The following is a 15634-nucleotide window of genomic DNA, read 5'->3' as shown; positions in this document are numbered from 1 at the left end:
AGATTTTCATATTTCCGTTCGAAAACTGATGTTTTGTGGCTTAGACCGTTACTAACGGTTTAAGAAAAATGCTAATAACATGATTTTTCTACTTAAATGTGAAAATCTGCGATTCGATTTTTTGTCAGCAGTCTTATATAACTGGTTTCCATGGATTTTCGCAAAAATTGGCTCGTTCCAAGACAATAAATAAAAAAATGGTCAAAATGTTAAATCTGTGAGGGTGCAGCTTTAAAGGGATTGGGAATACTAAAGGGACATTTTTTTATAAAAACATGTTTTTGGTAACAGAGGGAAGATAATAAATCGTGGCATGCTTAAGATTTTTCGCGAGTTTTAGGCCCGGTGATTCTTAATTTGAGTCCGAAAAAAACAAAGTCGAGTAAGAAGTTCAGTAAGAAGATCCTTTATTAATATAATAACGATAGAAAATATAACATTTTTATCTGATATAGACATTTAAAAATATTTAAAAATCTTTTAAAAGATCACTCGTTACACAAACACACTAAATCACATATTCATTAACATATCAGAGGATTTCATATTGCATAGGGACTATATGATTATTCTGCTTAAGTATAATTGCAATTAATAATTGCGAAAATAAACACAGTAAAACATACCAATAATAAGTCTACTAACATCACTCAACTGCTTTATACACAGTTTTGTATCACTTCGTAACATTTCGACGCAACTGTCAATACAATGATACCAAATATCGGTACCGGTATATATATACTTTTATACATTATGCTCCCAACTAATCATGTCTAAGAATCATGGCAACGTCTTCGCGTTAATGAATGGAATTAAAACATGTGTGAAGATTGGCTCCGTCGCTTTTAATGCCAACAATCTCTCACTTCACTTACACAAACGTCAAATGAAAACATATAACAACATCATCAAGTTTATATTAACATAATAGGTCAATGATATGTATAACATTCAATCAAGTACAATCGAACCCCATTGGCTCGAATTCGCTTTGCTCGATTTCCCCGTTGGCTCGAACTGGATGTTAAGGATCGAGAAAACAAATTTACCGAATGAAATCACTCCCGCGCCCGGCTCGAATTTCCCGAGACTCGAAGCAATTCGCCGGTCCATTGAACTTCGAGCGAACCGGATTCGACTGTATGCGTACACTGTTAATAACAAAACACATAAAACGTGGAGAAATCTGGTAACTGTTGTCAAGTCAGCTAATACGACTTCTGCTGTTCCTTGAGCCAAGAGTCTTTGGTAAGAACGCCGTCGTCACCATCCATGGTGATATCGATCTGCGCTGTTTCCGCCAGTTGTTCGCTTCCTGGTTGGTTATTATGGTACATCGGGTTAACGAACCCATCGTCTTTGGCACCACCACTGCCAGGCGAATTGGGGAGGCGATCAAATCTGAAAAGTATATGTAATTAACAATAATCTTATCACGTTATTAGAGGGACAGGACCATGTGTTTTAGGGTCAGCTATCGAAAGAAATAATTTAGTTAAGTTTTGTTTAGTTTAGAGTTATTTATTTAAAGCTGCACTCTCACAGATTTACCCTTTTGACAACTTTTAAATGTTTTGTCTTGGAATGAGCAATTTTTTGCGTAAATATCTGCAAACCAATAGTAAAAGATTGCTGATTAAAGATGAGATCGCAGATTTTCATATTTCCGTTCGAAAATTAATGTTTTATGGCTTAAACCTAACGGTTTAAGAAAACTGCAAAAACATCAATTTTTGAATTTAAATATAAAAATATGCGATCTCATTTTTTGTCAGCAATTTTATATAACTGGTTTCCATGGATTTTCGCAAAAATTGGCTCGTTCCAAGACAAAATATTAAAAAGTTGTCAAAACGTTCTATCTGTGAGAGTGCAGCTTTAACAACGATTGCGAAACAAGTTACAACACCATTATATTTATCACTCTCTTTGACACAATTTTACGCGAGACGGTGGTCTTGTGTTGTGGGGGAAACCGGAGTACCCGAAAAAAACACACTTGTCCGGCTTGGTGACCACGAAACAAACTCACATGCGAGAAACAAGAAATAATTTCGTGTGAAATGCTAAAAAAATGTTTGTTTAATGATAAACATTATCAAAGTTCAATATGATTTTTTTTTGTAAATCATCATTGAAAATTGTAACAAAGTATGCTCTATTTCTCCGAAAAGCGTTAAAAACGCAATTGAAATTTGAATGGTTTGAGGCTTATATTTACAGAACTATGTTTAATTGCCTTTTTGCCAGCTGGTGGTTGTTAATAAAAGTAAGTAAAATAACTCTAATTGAACAGTAATAAAAAGTAATATGTTAACGAAACCCTTCTTCCTTGTGATGTTTGGTCATTTCGCGATGACTTCCGTACTTATAATTGACCAGTCGCCGATTGTCAATCAAGCAATCAGTTTACCTGACCAGACGCCACTTGTCAATCAAGCAATCAGTTTACCTGACCAGTCGCCAATTGTCAACCAAACAATTAGTTGACCTGACCAGTCGCCGATTGTCAACAGAACAGAACAGAACAGAACAGATATTTTATTAGACTTATACAATTGTACATCGTCTTAATACATATAGTTATACATAAGTTCATGTCATTTCTCTAAACAAACTAAGAGGATTTTTTAACAAATTTAAGGCATGTTGTCAAGCAAAAGTCAAGAATTGATTTCTAAGTAACTAACCTTATAGTATGTATTACTTGATAACATTGGCAGTGAGGACAATTATCTTTAGTAGTGTACTTATGTCATGTTATTAATTATTGAGTTGCGTATAACAAATGCTTGTTTCATATATTTACAGACATTCATAATTTCAGTCTTGTCATACGAAGTCAGTAATTTATGAAACTTAAAAACAGATGGATTTACATAATACAGTGGTTTTATAAAAAGTTTACGTATTTGCGAATAGCACCTACAAACACAAATGAAATGAAATTCATCTTCCAACCAAACAATTAGTTGACCTGACCAGTCGCCAATTGTCAACCAAACAATTAGTTGACCTGACCAGTCGCCGATTGTCAACCAAACAATTAGTTGACCTGACCAGTCGCGGATTGTCAATCAAGCAATCAGTTTACCTGACCAGTCGCCAATTGTCAACCAAACAATCAGTTTACCTGACCAGTCGCCGATTGTCAATTAAAAAAATCAGTACACAAATAACAGGATGATATTTTATAAATAAATAAAAGCAAAAGAATTGCATTCTCCAATGGGTTAACTGAAAACCATCCAAAAGTGGTCTCAAAAAGTTAAAGTATTTGCTTTGGCGACTGGTCAATTGGCTCGAAACAATGAAATTAAAATATTTCAATATTGTAATTCGTATGCACCTAGTTCCATGTTCAAAGTTTCGGTTAGTGAATTGATATATGAGCCGTATTCCGTTCATATAGTTGAATCTTGTTATGTCGAATCCTGATATCTCGATGTTCTTATTATATCGAACTTTTTTAAGAATGGGCTGGGTTTAGTTAGATATGTTTGGTGTTTCGCTTATATCGAATGTTCGATATCTCGAAGTCGTTTCCGTGGTCCTAACGACTTCGACATAGCACATTTTGACTGTATTTTAAAACGTTTGCTGAAAATGCAGGAATGGAAAAACATACTTGACAGGCTGCATCTGGCTAGCATCCACGGTTGAGTATGTGTGGTCGTCTACGCCATAACCTCGCCGATCGGGGGTGGGCGTGGCGCTTGGTGTTGCCTGGTAACCCGGATTCTCTATGGCCACGTCACCTTTGTTATGGAATGATGCCGTGGAGTATGGGACTTCCGAAGACTTCCTCCTAAAGCAAACAGGATTAGGGATCAGAAAAAAATACAAAAGGGGACTTTTTGATTCAGCTATGGACCATGAGTTTTAGACACTAAAAAGTCATAGAAATTGGTTTTCGGCTATGAACTTTTTTTTAAAAATCTTGCATTTCAACTTATCGATAATCATATCTTATGGTTATACGACTAGACCCCAAGCAGAGCTTTTGAAAGAGTGCCTTCTTACGGTTGTACACGGACCGTGCACGAGAATTTTGAGTAATCCCACTAGCCGATACATTGTATTTAGAAAGGCCATGATAATAATCTAATGTTTATCTTTCGGAAAAATATTTCTATTTATCTATTGTTAAATCTATATTTATTTATTTATTTATTTATTTATTTATTTATTTATTTATTTATTTATTTATTTATTTATTTATTTATTTATTTATTTATTAATGCATTTATTTGCTCACTTATATATGCAATACATTTATCGTCGCATAAATCAAATACAGTTACTCTTTTACAGAAAATCTCGTACTGTATCTATTACAAATACCATATATTTACAATGTAGTAAAATTAAATGAAAACAACGTGCTGGATTGAACAAACGCCTCTTTCGTTCAGATAAAGTGATTGCTATGAAATCATGGAGATATCTAGGACAAATACTTGACGTGTTCTTGGCACACGTGTATTGCCTCACAGACTCTAAATGAGAGACGAGAGACGCCCAGCGTGACAAAACCAACGAAGGCCGACTGCACATACATTCACACTATCCTTATTAATACAAAGAGCTTCCAAATAGTCAGTTAAAGTGACACTCTTATTCAAAATCAATACATACACATGTATAACGAACATCAATTTTAACTGATATATATTTAACTACTTCCTAATAATGCATTTATGAAAAATATTAATTTCTGATAACAAGATTGTAACCGTGTATTCAATAACAGAAAACGCAAAAATATTAAATGATTGGTGAATGCTAAAAGATTTACTGTGGTCTACTGTAGTCTCATAAGGTAGAAATACCGTGTTTTATGCTCATTTTTTAGACTCGGTATCCTTCATAAGAACCATTGTTTTCAACATTTATTCATCCTTTTAGGAATATTTAAACAATATTATTAATTGTGGTAAATCTTATTTGGGAGTAAGAGTGCATCTTTAACCAAACGATGACTTGGGATGAATGGGTTATCAGTCTAAATGTAAAGTCACAATTTCTAACAAACTTTAAAACATTAATGATTTGTAGAAATGTTTCGTTTTTTTATTATTAGATTAAAAGTATCGTCCAACAAAATTTTATTTCTTGTACAATGCCATACGTTCGGAAAAAACCCAAAGCATAGGACCAGCTACAAGGGTAAAATTTAACGGAATGATCGTTTCTTCGATGAAACTGACAGAATTCTCGACATTCGGAATACCTCGGCCATTTTCCATCGAAAATATCCTCGGATGTATGTGGGCGGTTTACAATCATGTCAGAAATCTTAATATTTAACTACGCTGCAAGAAGATCGCGTAGTAATTTCAATTAGGCAGTTAAAATTAATAACTTGACTCTTGGAAATCTGAATCATTCATGCAATAATTCACATCACTGGCAATCAAGAGTTTCACTTTAATGGCAAAATCAGCAAAAATACATGTTATTGGTCAATTAATTAAAACTTTTAAACGTTAAAATGCTTAAATTAATCTATACTTTTATTTAAAAGTAAACGAACCCCTTCTACTAATGTACAGGCATACATCCGAGGTTGATTTCGATAAAAAATGGCCGAGGAGTTCCGAATAAGTTTTCAAATATGGAATCACCTAGCGTTTATTACATGTGCCTTGTAGTGCCGCAAACGTCTAAGACGATGACAAGATGTGGCGCAAAGGCATGCTCAATCCACATATACAGTCAAAAATCGCTATGTCGAAGTCGTTGAGACCTCGGGAAATATTTCGAGATAACGAACATTCGATATAACCGAAATACAAAACATATCTAACTAAACGCAACACATTTTTTAAGAAAATTCGACATAACCATAACAGAGTTCGACATAGCGAGTTCGACTGTAGTTTACGTTTGACTAAAGGATAAGCTAACTCTAAAGCACCAGTCAATAGTAACCACGGCCCCCCAAGGTCCGGGGGTATACCGGGGATAGCCGGGGAAATGGGCCGTGTTTTTACCTTCCCAATGGCCCGCAGTGCCGGGTGAATGCGATGGTTTTATGTGCCTTACTTAGGGTCCCTGGGGTGCGGGGGCATTTGGCGGTTATTTTACCATTAGTTCGTTCCCGCAGGGCGTGGGTTTTACCCGGGCTTGGCTGGACCGAGAGTCAAAGTCCCGGCTATTCCCCAGACCTGGAGGGGCCGTGGTTACAATTGACTGGTGTATAACCCTTTTAAAAATACTTTACACAGTTGAAAACACGCTAGGTATAAATATATAGAAAACTCTACAAACGTTTTCGTTACATTTTTTTACCCGTGATAAACAAAGTGTGAACTATATGCTACGTGTACTTACTTTCGAAAGAAGACAAAGGCTATAACCAACACTAGTGCCACAATTATGACGACAAGGATCACAATCCCCGCTGTTGCCCCGGCCTGGGAAATTGCTCCGCCACTTCCGGTCTGGGCATCCGTAACCGCCACGTTAGATGCCTCTGTAAGAAAAAATTCAAATATATACAACTAACGTTCTGCCTGTACATACTTTATGCTAATTTCGTCGTCAGTTTTGTTGCATGTAAGATTACGTTGTAAAATGTATTTATTTCAGTTTCAAAATCATGTTACAAAATACTCCTTCCTGTATAGTAATGTTTTTTTCTTTAAACATGTACATTTTTTTATTTGAACTGCAGGATCGGAATTACTTGAAATCATACATATTGAAAGATTCTAACACTGGTTTGAAGTGTTATTTAGTAAAATTATTCGATGAAACATGTTTTCAAATTATTTGAAAATATATACGTTTTCAGTGACACCACGTTTCATACTGTTTGCAGGTTAGCAAATACGGCATTGATATTACGACTTAAGGAAACACAACCAGGTTCCACAAAACAAATCATGAATGTAGGCTGATGTTATTGAAACTTTGTACAAACAATCGTCAATGACCGTGGTCCCAACGCCTTCGACAGAGTAACATTTGACTTTATGTGAATTTTGGATACCTGGGAGCCGTTTCATAAAGAAGTATAACCACAACTTTTACGATATCGTAACTTGGAAGGTATGGTAACCCCAAGTTTTTGAATAATTTTAAAAGGGTTTTATTAGGAGAAAAAATACCGAAAACAACACTGGACACCAGCTTTGTTTGGGCTTGGGAGATTACAATATATACGTCCGAATTAAGGTAGAACCAAAAATATTAGCATAATATTCATTTTACGGATAATGGGTCCATCTAATCTACGCTCGTATCGTACTACCGCTTTTTGGAGGAGTATTCCTGACTAGTCATACTTTTTCGAAACTACTGGTTGGAGAGCAGAAGCCGGCGGAAAGCAGTAGCCGGCAATCGCTTTTTATTCGTGTTTTTTTTTTAAATCTTCTTACAATGGTAAAAAAGAATCGTATCCAAGCAACACCATTTGCATCAAATCCAACACAAAGCGTACGTTTAAACATTTTATTTACAAAAAGTATTGGAAATGTCAAAAAGTTCGCCAACTTTCTCGTGGGGGAGAGAACGTGAATGTTACTGCGCATGCGCAATTGAATAAATTTGCATATCTAATTATAGCACTAGCATTTAGCGACAGTCAAGTGTTGGTTATGAACGATTATTCGTCGATGAATCACAGCAAAATGTATTTTTTTAAAAAGCCTGTTGAAATGATATTTTCATATTGCCCGTCAATCGCTTTCAAACAATATTGAGACATATTCAAAATTTTATGTATCCATGGTGTGGTTTTAGACGGGTTGTTAAAGCGAGACTACTCAGCGCTTGGTTACCAGTATTACTTCCCTGTTCAATAGAGGCGCGTCCTGGGGAAATTATACTTAATAAGCCGATAAATATCGGTTTTATAGTCAAGGAGCGATACTGAAATAAAACTGCCGGGTACTGCTTCTCATAATCCGTAAATTGGCACTAACTGATTACCCCCTTTGAGGCCCCAATTAGGCACGCGCTTCGCGACGACACAAATTTTAATATTGTAAAGTTAGTAGACCTTGACCCCTAGTTTAATAAAATGTAAGTATTATTTCCGTTACATTTCGATCTACCGAGAAAATCTTCAAAAACATGCAAAAACTGCCGGCTACTACTCTCCAACCAGTAGGAGCTTATTTGAGCATTTTTTTAACATTTATTTGATTTTATGATTAAAAGATTCAATTAAATTGGTAACCCAGACATGATATTTAACTAAAAATATTAATACAACCCGTTAGTCGTACGCCAGTTCATAAAATGACCCCAAGCCTTCAAGGTAATTTATTTTATACTCGAGCGTATAAATAATCAACAAGCTATGCCCTTGCATATGGTACCGACATCATATGGGGTCACTAGGCATACCCATTTGACATAACTACGGATGACGAGATGAAATATCAAGCTTATTTACACGGGGGACCAATGGTATGAAACTGGGCTGGTATTCAATATTGGTCTTAATCGGATCCAAAAACGATGTAGCTAATCGGATTGCGTGCCATAAATAACGGACCTATACAGTGAATGGATTCAATCATGTATGACCATAAGATTGACTGTAGTTGCATATTGAATACCAACGCTGGATAACGTATCCCCAGGTTATCGTATGGTTTAAAACTGGGCTGGTATTCAATATTGGTCTTAATTGGATCTAAGAACGATGTAGCTAATCGGATTGCGTGATATAAATGACGGACCTATACAGTGAATGGAGTCAATCATGTATGACCATAAGTTGCATATTGAATACCAACCATGGATAACGTATCCCCAGGTTATCGTATGGTATAAAACTGGGCTGGTATTCAATATTGGTCTTAATTGGATCTAAGAACGATGTAGCTAATCGGATTGCGTGCCATAAATAACGGACATATACAGTGAATGGAGTCAATCAAGTTTGACCATAAGTTGCATATTGAACACCAACCATTGACAACTTATCCGCAGGTTATTTTTTCGTTAGTGTGCACATTTAAGTAATTTAAACGGTCAACAGACATCATTGGATAATTATTGACCGATCAATAAACAATAGACTAACTTTAACCAAACCAAAGAGTTAACTGGTTGTGCACAATCACACATCTTTTACTTTGCCTCTCTTTCATTTCTTCTTCGTTTTTCTCATACTATATTATTTTTTTCTACTTCAATACAGTTAATTAATTTAGAATAAAGTTTTTTTTCTTAAGTAAAGGTTGTTGCATTTAAAGTCTCTTATTCAGTTACCTAAATTTTAAACTTTATTTAATATGAGCTTGTGTATTAATATAAATATAACTTCATCACTAATATCTGCCTCAAATGCTAATTGTAATTTATCATACCAGGGAAAGGAACTCTATTAGTTTATTTCTACCGTTCCATCCTGAAATTTGATTATGTATTTGTATTGAAATGTTGATAAATTTTGCTCAATAAAATATGTTTAAACCAACCGGTTTTATACAATTGGTTGCTGAATACCTAAGATGGACACGTGTTACAATAAATTTCTCGTGCCACTCACCTAAGCAGACGTTTGTTTGGTTCCACGTGCCATCTGCGCGGCAAGTTAACATGGTAACGTTTGAGTGTTTTTCAAAGGAACTGCTGCACGAGTATCCGCATTTGCTGTTGATCTTGAGGTCACAGTCCTTTTGAATGGTAACGGATCCAAATGACATGTCGCATTTAGCTTCTGAAATGTAAAAACCCGCAAAAATGAATATTAGTTTTCCCATTGCAGTAAAAAGGGATATTTACTCTTTAAAATGCAAAATGATTTATAAAATTTGGTCGACATTACTGTTCAATGTTTTTAACATTTAATTCCATCTTCTGTGTGTCATGTTTGTAACATTTTAAAATGGAAAACAAGTCCAATTGTTAATAACTTTTCTAACCTTGGGCCGATTTTTCTGATATTTGTTAAAGTTAACATCGTTGTTAACGGCATCGACGTTAACTTTTGAAGGTTAACTATTTTATGGCGAGATCATATAAAAACAAACAAAGCTGAATAAGTTGTCCAAAGATCACATGTATGTCCATGTTTTTATTAAGAGCAATAATGATTCAGTTGATAAAACAGTTAACTTAAACAAAGTGCTGATTAATCGGCCCAATATGTAAATTATTATATAACTAGTAAAGTGATAGAAAAAACACTGAAAAATGTGTAAAGTCACATTGTTATTATAAAAACATTCAAACTTTATCAAAGGTCACGATTAGTTTTACCTTGACAAGCATTCTGTGGGTGCCATGTAAGGTCTTTTCTACAGATCACCTCATCTAAGTTGGGTAATGCCTTGTATCCGCTGTTACAGGTGTATTTGCAAGGCGTCCCGACCGAGCGGGTGTTACAATTAGTGGTGTTTCCGTATCGTAGTGCATTTTCTGGGCACGTTTTCACTGAAATTTACACCAATGATTGTTAAAGGATTGACAAATACATGCAGGGCCAAAAAAAAAATGGTTTGGTTAGGGTTACATCCTTTTCAAAAACGGGTAGTGAAGGTAGGCTTTTTATTTTTTGCATTTATTTTTTATTAGGCTTTATAAAAGAACATTTGTCATCATTGGATAATTATGTTAAAGTAATATTATGGCTTTAAAGGTTTTAAACAACATATTAAAACACACACATAAAAGAAGAACATTTTTTTTATTTTTTAACAACTGACTATTAAAACGGCGTGGTCAGCGCCTGTTTCGTAGTTAGGGTCGGGTAATCCAAACCAAATGTATTTTTAGGCCCAGTCGGGACCAGAGTATTTAATACAATTCTTAACCATATCCTCATTTATTTTATTCCATTCAGTTCATTTATCAATATTTCAGGTCCATTTATTCAGATAATTCTTAAAGGGTTGTGGAATATTCTGTCAAATCCAGATATATTCGTAACGAAAGTAGCTTTATTAATGGTCAACATTTTCTTTTGTCCAATGAGAAGGCATTGTATTTCACAAGTGTTCCAATGCACTCATTTAAGTAAATCACCAAACCAGTTGATTCATACTGATAAATTATAGATAAAAATCAGGTTAGGCGAAATATATCATCGGCCCGGTTAGTGGGTAGTTCACACAATAAAATGTGGAACACTAAACAGTTAAAGGTTGTTAGTATGTATTTACACAAAACAAATGGTTATGCAACTATGTCGCATCAAACCATATATTTCTGTAAAAACATACTAACAAACATTGACCGTTGGTACTATCTTGCAATATATCAATGATTTATCACAGTCCTCCGTTTAAAGGCGTTTCAACAAATTTACTATACTGAAAAGGGACATTTCAAGTCAGGATACTTTATTTGAAGAACATTATTTCACACGAACAAACATCATCGTTTACCCCCAAATACACTTCTGCGCCATGCTTCGTTGTGTATGAAGTGTAACGGAAGAAAGTATACGTAACTCCGACGTTGTTCCAACGTTAGCATTCCGACGTTGTTCCAAAGTCGGAGTCTGACGTCTAAAAAAACTTTCATTTTCAAATAATATATAGAGGATATTTGTTTATTTCAGTGTAAGATCGTATTTTATTTCACGAGTGTCATAGAAAAACATATTTTCACGAGTGGCGAAGCCACGAGTGAAAATGTAGTTTTTTTATGATCACGAGTGAAATTAAATACGATCTTACACTGAAATAAACAAATTTTCTGTTTCTTTTATGCTTATTTTCGGAGTTTTATTTGTTTTTTTTATTTATTTCTGAATTACCCCCTTTTTTGAAAAGGGTGGGCTTTACGCCGCTACCCGTGGGGCGCCCCTCATGCATAATTATAGCTGTCAACTTTTCTACTTTCGGTTTGCTGAGAAATAGTTCTCTGCTATTCATTCTTATTGCTTAATATTCGCTCGTTTTTTATTGCAAAGCTTTATGAATAGTAAACATGAAGTATTATTAGTGCACTAATGTTCCAAAAAATAATGAAAACACTTTTTATTTTAACCAAATTACTACGCCGCTATTTATAGAATGAAAATTTGGAAGGTCAAATGTGTTAGCAAAACAAATGTGGATACTCATTGGATTTTAACCATTCTTCTTAGTTTAAGACTGCATATACGCGTGTTTTTAAAGTAAGTTAATATTCAGTCATCTTACTGTCAGAGACCAGTCTGTTTCGCTTTAAAATGTTTGTTTTCCGGAAGAGTAAATGCCACGCTAGTTTGTTGACACATTTTGAGATGTGGGTGGGGTAAAAAATATCGGATCTATCTGTAAATTGTTGTGTGAATTCTCCAGGAAGCTCATTTTACGTACCACGACGGTTAACAGTTCAAAATAAATTTGAACGATGCTATAAAATTTTATTTATGTTCGAACAGTGGTTTTTGTCTGTAATTTGTTTGGAATGAAAGCAAATGTTCGAACATTCAGCTTCAAAGATCAGTAAAATGTTTGATAAACGGGATAACCGGTAATAAACGGTAATAAACGGTAAGTTGTTAATTTCCAATTATATATTTATTTAAATTTATAAAATATTTCTTTATTTTTTAAAACATTTTTTTGACATAATTTACTGAAGTCCAGTGTTCTGTTTTGACCAAGGCAAGTACATGTAACAACAAAGGATTTAAAAGTAGTTCTGAAAATTGATATTTTCACTCCTTATTTTGCAGTGAAAATATCAAATTGATATTTTCACTGTTGTTATTTCACTGTTAAACCCCATATTTCATCGTAAAGCATGAAAGAAACGACGTTTAACCAACGTCAATTTCTGACGATGTTACAACGTCTATCTAACGTCAATTGTTTGCTGGGTACTTTGGTCGCCGACGACGATCAGCGAATGATATATTCATTTACATTGCATTCATCAGCGTCGAATAAAAAATAAAGGAATGGGTCGATAGAGGGTAAAATACTTACATATGCAAGGCTGGTCACTTTTAACTACCCACTGTCCGTTCACTCCACACGTGAGTGACGGTAGTTTACTGTTGAGGGTGTACCCGTCCGCGCATGTGTACTTGCACAATTTTCCGGCGCTGACGTCACAGTTAGCGGCTATTTGCGCTAATCCATTCATAAGCGTCATCGGACATTGTGGCACTACATTAAAAATGGAAGAAATTACTTGTAGACAAATGGCACTTGTTATGGATAAGATTGTTCTGCAAATTTCCGCATGCCACGCCAAGGAGTAACATTATGCGTTATCAGTGTGTGTATACCACGTGATAAATTACGTCATAAATGTAACGTCGGAAGGCAATATTTAGCTTCAAATGAAGTCTTTAAACAAAGATAACTTGACTACTTGTTCACCATTTTAAATGAAACAAATGCAGTCTACGCCGCTTACAACGCCTCGCCTTCGGTCTTGTTCTAGAGTTTGATTGAGAGTTTAGTTTCTTAAAACACTTCGACAAACCTTTTCACAATACGGCCGTCTGATGGAGCGCTGTCAAAACATTATTTGGAAACAGGTTTGTCCAAGTTTTTGAGTTTTGAGCAAACGTATCACCTAATCAAACTCCGTAATGAAACGAAGGCGGGGCTCTCAAAGCGGCAAAGACTGCCCTTTGTTTCATTTAAACTGGTGAAGAAAAAGAAAAGTTATCTTTGTTTTAAGCTATCATTCGAAGCAAAATGTTGCCTTCTGACGTAGCATTTATGATTTAATTTATCACGTGGTTTACATACACTGGTTATTATATCCTTGATATGTAATGCTATGCTTGGGATGAACAGCGCCTAAATAGCGAATGTTTCTATATCATAACAAGGCCAATTTACAGTATCATGCATCATTTTCCTCGTCTAGTTTTTTCCTAGAATGATATTATTAACTCACGTTTACAGAAATTGTTGACATCAATATTCCATTTTCCTGTATTTAGACAAACAGCATGGTCAAACGCAGCTTTGTAGCCATTTGTACATGTGTATTCACATCGGTTGCCAGGGTAACGATTGCACGTGTTTAATTGGGCATTCGGAACGACTGCTGGACAACGGATTTCTGCAAAAAATAAAGGGAATCATGTAATTTCAAAGATATACAAAATATGATACGTTTTGGAGGGCAGATCCCTGGATTTTAAATTCTACATATAGAGCATGTAAACGCAGTTTTGGTTAAGTTAAACAGTTTATGGATAGCAGTAAAATGTACAAATTGTCAACGCCCTTGTTTTATTTTTAATCATATTAAAGGCATAATAAATGATCATGACTAATACCCAGACTATATTGATGTTCATTTAAGGAATGAACTGGGGGGTTGATGTCATTATCGGGGTATGAACGCAACTGGGCTGGTCGAATTGTGCGGAGTCCGAAGAACTCTACGCGTACTTTGACCAGCCCAATTGCGTTCATGAATGAACAGACCCACCAAAACGTTATCATTGATAATTCGTGGAAATCTAATAAGAAATATGTTCTTCATTTTTAGAAATCATACTTGTTTTTACCGGATGTAAACAGTACAAAATGAAAATAAACAAATAAAAAGCAACAATTAAAAGCCAAAAGGCATTGCAATAATCAAGTGAGTATGAAGTAAAAAATCATGCATGATACGTGACGTCGCCTGCGACAATGAGTCCTACAAAGGAAAAACTGCTATGATATTTTTTTTTTCAAAAGAAAACGTGTCCCATAAGCCAGTGTGTGTTTACCATGTGATAAATTGCGTCATAAGTGCTACGTCGGAATGCAATATTTTGATTTGAAAAAAAATACTTTAAACAAAGAGTACTTCACTATTTCTTCACCATTTTAAATGAAACATAGCGCTGTCTTCGCCGTTTATGGAACCCAACGTTCGGTATTTTACCAATGTTTGATTAAGAGTTTAGTTTCTTAAAACACTTCGACAAACCTTTTCACAATACGGCCGTCTGACGGAGCACTGTCAAAACATTATTTGGAAACAGGTTTGTTGAAGTGTTTGATGAAACTAATGACCTCATCAAATTTTGGTAATAAAACAAATGCGGGGCTCTTTAAGCGGCATAGACTGCCTTTTGTTTCATTTAATATGGTGTTGTAAATGAATCTTTGTTTTAATTCTTCATTTTATGCAAAATGTTGCCTTCCGATTTAGCATATATGACTTAATTTATCACGTGGTATACACACATTGTTAGCGGTCAATCTGTGCTATATCGATAGAAAAGGATTATAAACTCTTATTCAAACAGAAATATATTGTTGAACATCTTATTTCATTATCCAATCGCCAATCCAATTATCCAACTGTTTTTGATGACAATATGAATGCCTCCGCAGGACTCATTTTTTTTGCAGACGATGACATAATAACATTTTTGGATTGAATGAAACTGCGCATAAATACCAGAAAATGAGTAACACTGTCAATAAAATAAAAGAAAAAAAAACGAAAAATGATACATCTTATATGCATATAGAAGCAAAACGTTTTAATACATAGTTTTCAAATTAAAAAGGGCCCTTAATAATGAAAAAAAATGAAGATCGTGTTTTAAGGAATAACTCACATTTGAAATTCAACTTTGCTATACTGGGGTGTTATTCATAAAATATCTTAAGACATTTCTTCACTTAAGTCAATTTCCTTTTTTTTTCAGAGTCAAATTTTAAAAAAAAAGAAAAAAAGTGATTTTTACATAAAAGAATGTATC

General features: G+C 34.8%; 1 protein-coding gene across 4 annotated transcripts in view; it reads right to left on the bottom strand.

Moving 5' to 3' along the window:
* Nucleotides 1-383: 383 nt before the first annotated feature.
* The window catches only part of LOC128244669 (low-density lipoprotein receptor-related protein 2-like), a 91448-nt gene continuing 76197 nt past the window's right edge, over nt 384-15634 (bottom strand). For all 4 annotated transcript variants that reach the window (XM_052962693.1, XM_052962691.1, XM_052962692.1 and 1 more), the window contains 7 exons: nt 13819-13986; nt 12891-13073; nt 10228-10401; nt 9515-9685; nt 6340-6481; nt 3632-3811; nt 384-1404 (listed from right to left, as the gene is read on the bottom strand). In XM_052962693.1, coding sequence (XP_052818653.1) covers nt 1212-1404; nt 3632-3811; nt 6340-6481; nt 9515-9685; nt 10228-10401; nt 12891-13073; nt 13819-13986 — 1211 coding nt within the window. In that variant the 3' untranslated portion in view covers nt 384-1211. The remainder of the gene's footprint in view (nt 1405-3631; nt 3812-6339; nt 6482-9514; nt 9686-10227; nt 10402-12890; nt 13074-13818; nt 13987-15634) is intronic.

Source organism: Mya arenaria, chromosome 8 (assembly GCF_026914265.1).
Source record: "Mya arenaria isolate MELC-2E11 chromosome 8, ASM2691426v1".
NCBI lineage: Eukaryota > Metazoa > Mollusca > Bivalvia > Myida > Myidae > Mya > Mya arenaria.
This window is presented reverse-complemented; position numbering and strand designations above follow the sequence as displayed.